At 26.0% G+C, this 743-nt stretch overlaps 1 protein-coding gene and 1 long non-coding RNA gene across 2 annotated transcripts in view; one reads left to right on the top strand and one right to left on the bottom strand.

Annotated features, from left to right (window-relative positions):
- The window catches only part of LOC106880636 (uncharacterized), a 4,921-nt gene that overhangs the window by 1,773 nt on the left and 2,405 nt on the right, over positions 1-743 (bottom strand). The window contains exon 2 of the long non-coding RNA XR_001410766.2: positions 63-170. This is a non-coding gene — a long non-coding RNA (uncharacterized LOC106880636). The remainder of the gene's footprint in view (positions 1-62; positions 171-743) is intronic.
- LOC106880635 (glyceraldehyde-3-phosphate dehydrogenase) overlaps positions 290-743 on the top strand; it is a 39,115-nt gene continuing 38,661 nt past the window's right edge. The window contains exon 1 of the mRNA XM_014930671.2: positions 290-367. Coding sequence (XP_014786157.1) covers positions 305-367 — 63 coding nt within the window. The 5' untranslated portion in view covers positions 290-304. The remainder of the gene's footprint in view (positions 368-743) is intronic.

Below are 743 nucleotides of genomic sequence, written 5' to 3'. Positions count from 1 at the left end.
CATAAATGATAGATAAATAGAAAATACTTAAATAAAAATTTAAAACAAAAAAATGAACAAACGTTTGCCGTCACTGCTAGCATATTCTTGTTCCTACAGTTTCTGAGATGATGGCCGAAATTTTGATATCTAGATTTAAACATACTTTTTAATTTTCTGGAATGTTTCATCTAAATAAATAGAAAACAACAACAGTTTCATACTTTTAGTACCATTTTTCTGCAAATGAAAAAAAAAAACGAAAAAATAATCTCGGTCTCTCCCAGACTGAAAGAAGAAGACAATATGGTTTCATTTGATAACAATGGAAGAGAAAAACTTTTGTCTAGTATGTTGTGCATCTCTCTCCTCTCACGATCGGAAATCGGTAAGAGATTATTTTTTTAACCTTCTGGTAGTTGGTTTCTTGGTTATAAGGTTATTTTATATACACTCACAAATATATATATTGTGAAATTTGATCAACATTACGAAATAATGCACATTAAATATATATTGTATCTCAAGAAAACCCTTGATAAAACCAGGGAACTTGGGTGCTGACATCCCCTTAGGTATTTATATCCTTGAAGTAATATAGGTCCTAAACAATTATATATCTATATATATACATGTATATACATGTGTGTATATATATATATGTGTGTATATATATATATATATATATATATATATGTATATATATATACACATGTATATATATATATATGTATATATATATACACATGTATATATATATATAT

Source organism: Octopus bimaculoides, chromosome 9 (assembly GCF_001194135.2).
Source record: "Octopus bimaculoides isolate UCB-OBI-ISO-001 chromosome 9, ASM119413v2, whole genome shotgun sequence".
Classification (NCBI taxonomy): Eukaryota; Metazoa; Mollusca; class Cephalopoda; order Octopoda; family Octopodidae; genus Octopus; species Octopus bimaculoides.
Note: the sequence above shows the minus strand (reverse complement) of the source record. Positions and strands in the feature narration are given on the sequence as shown.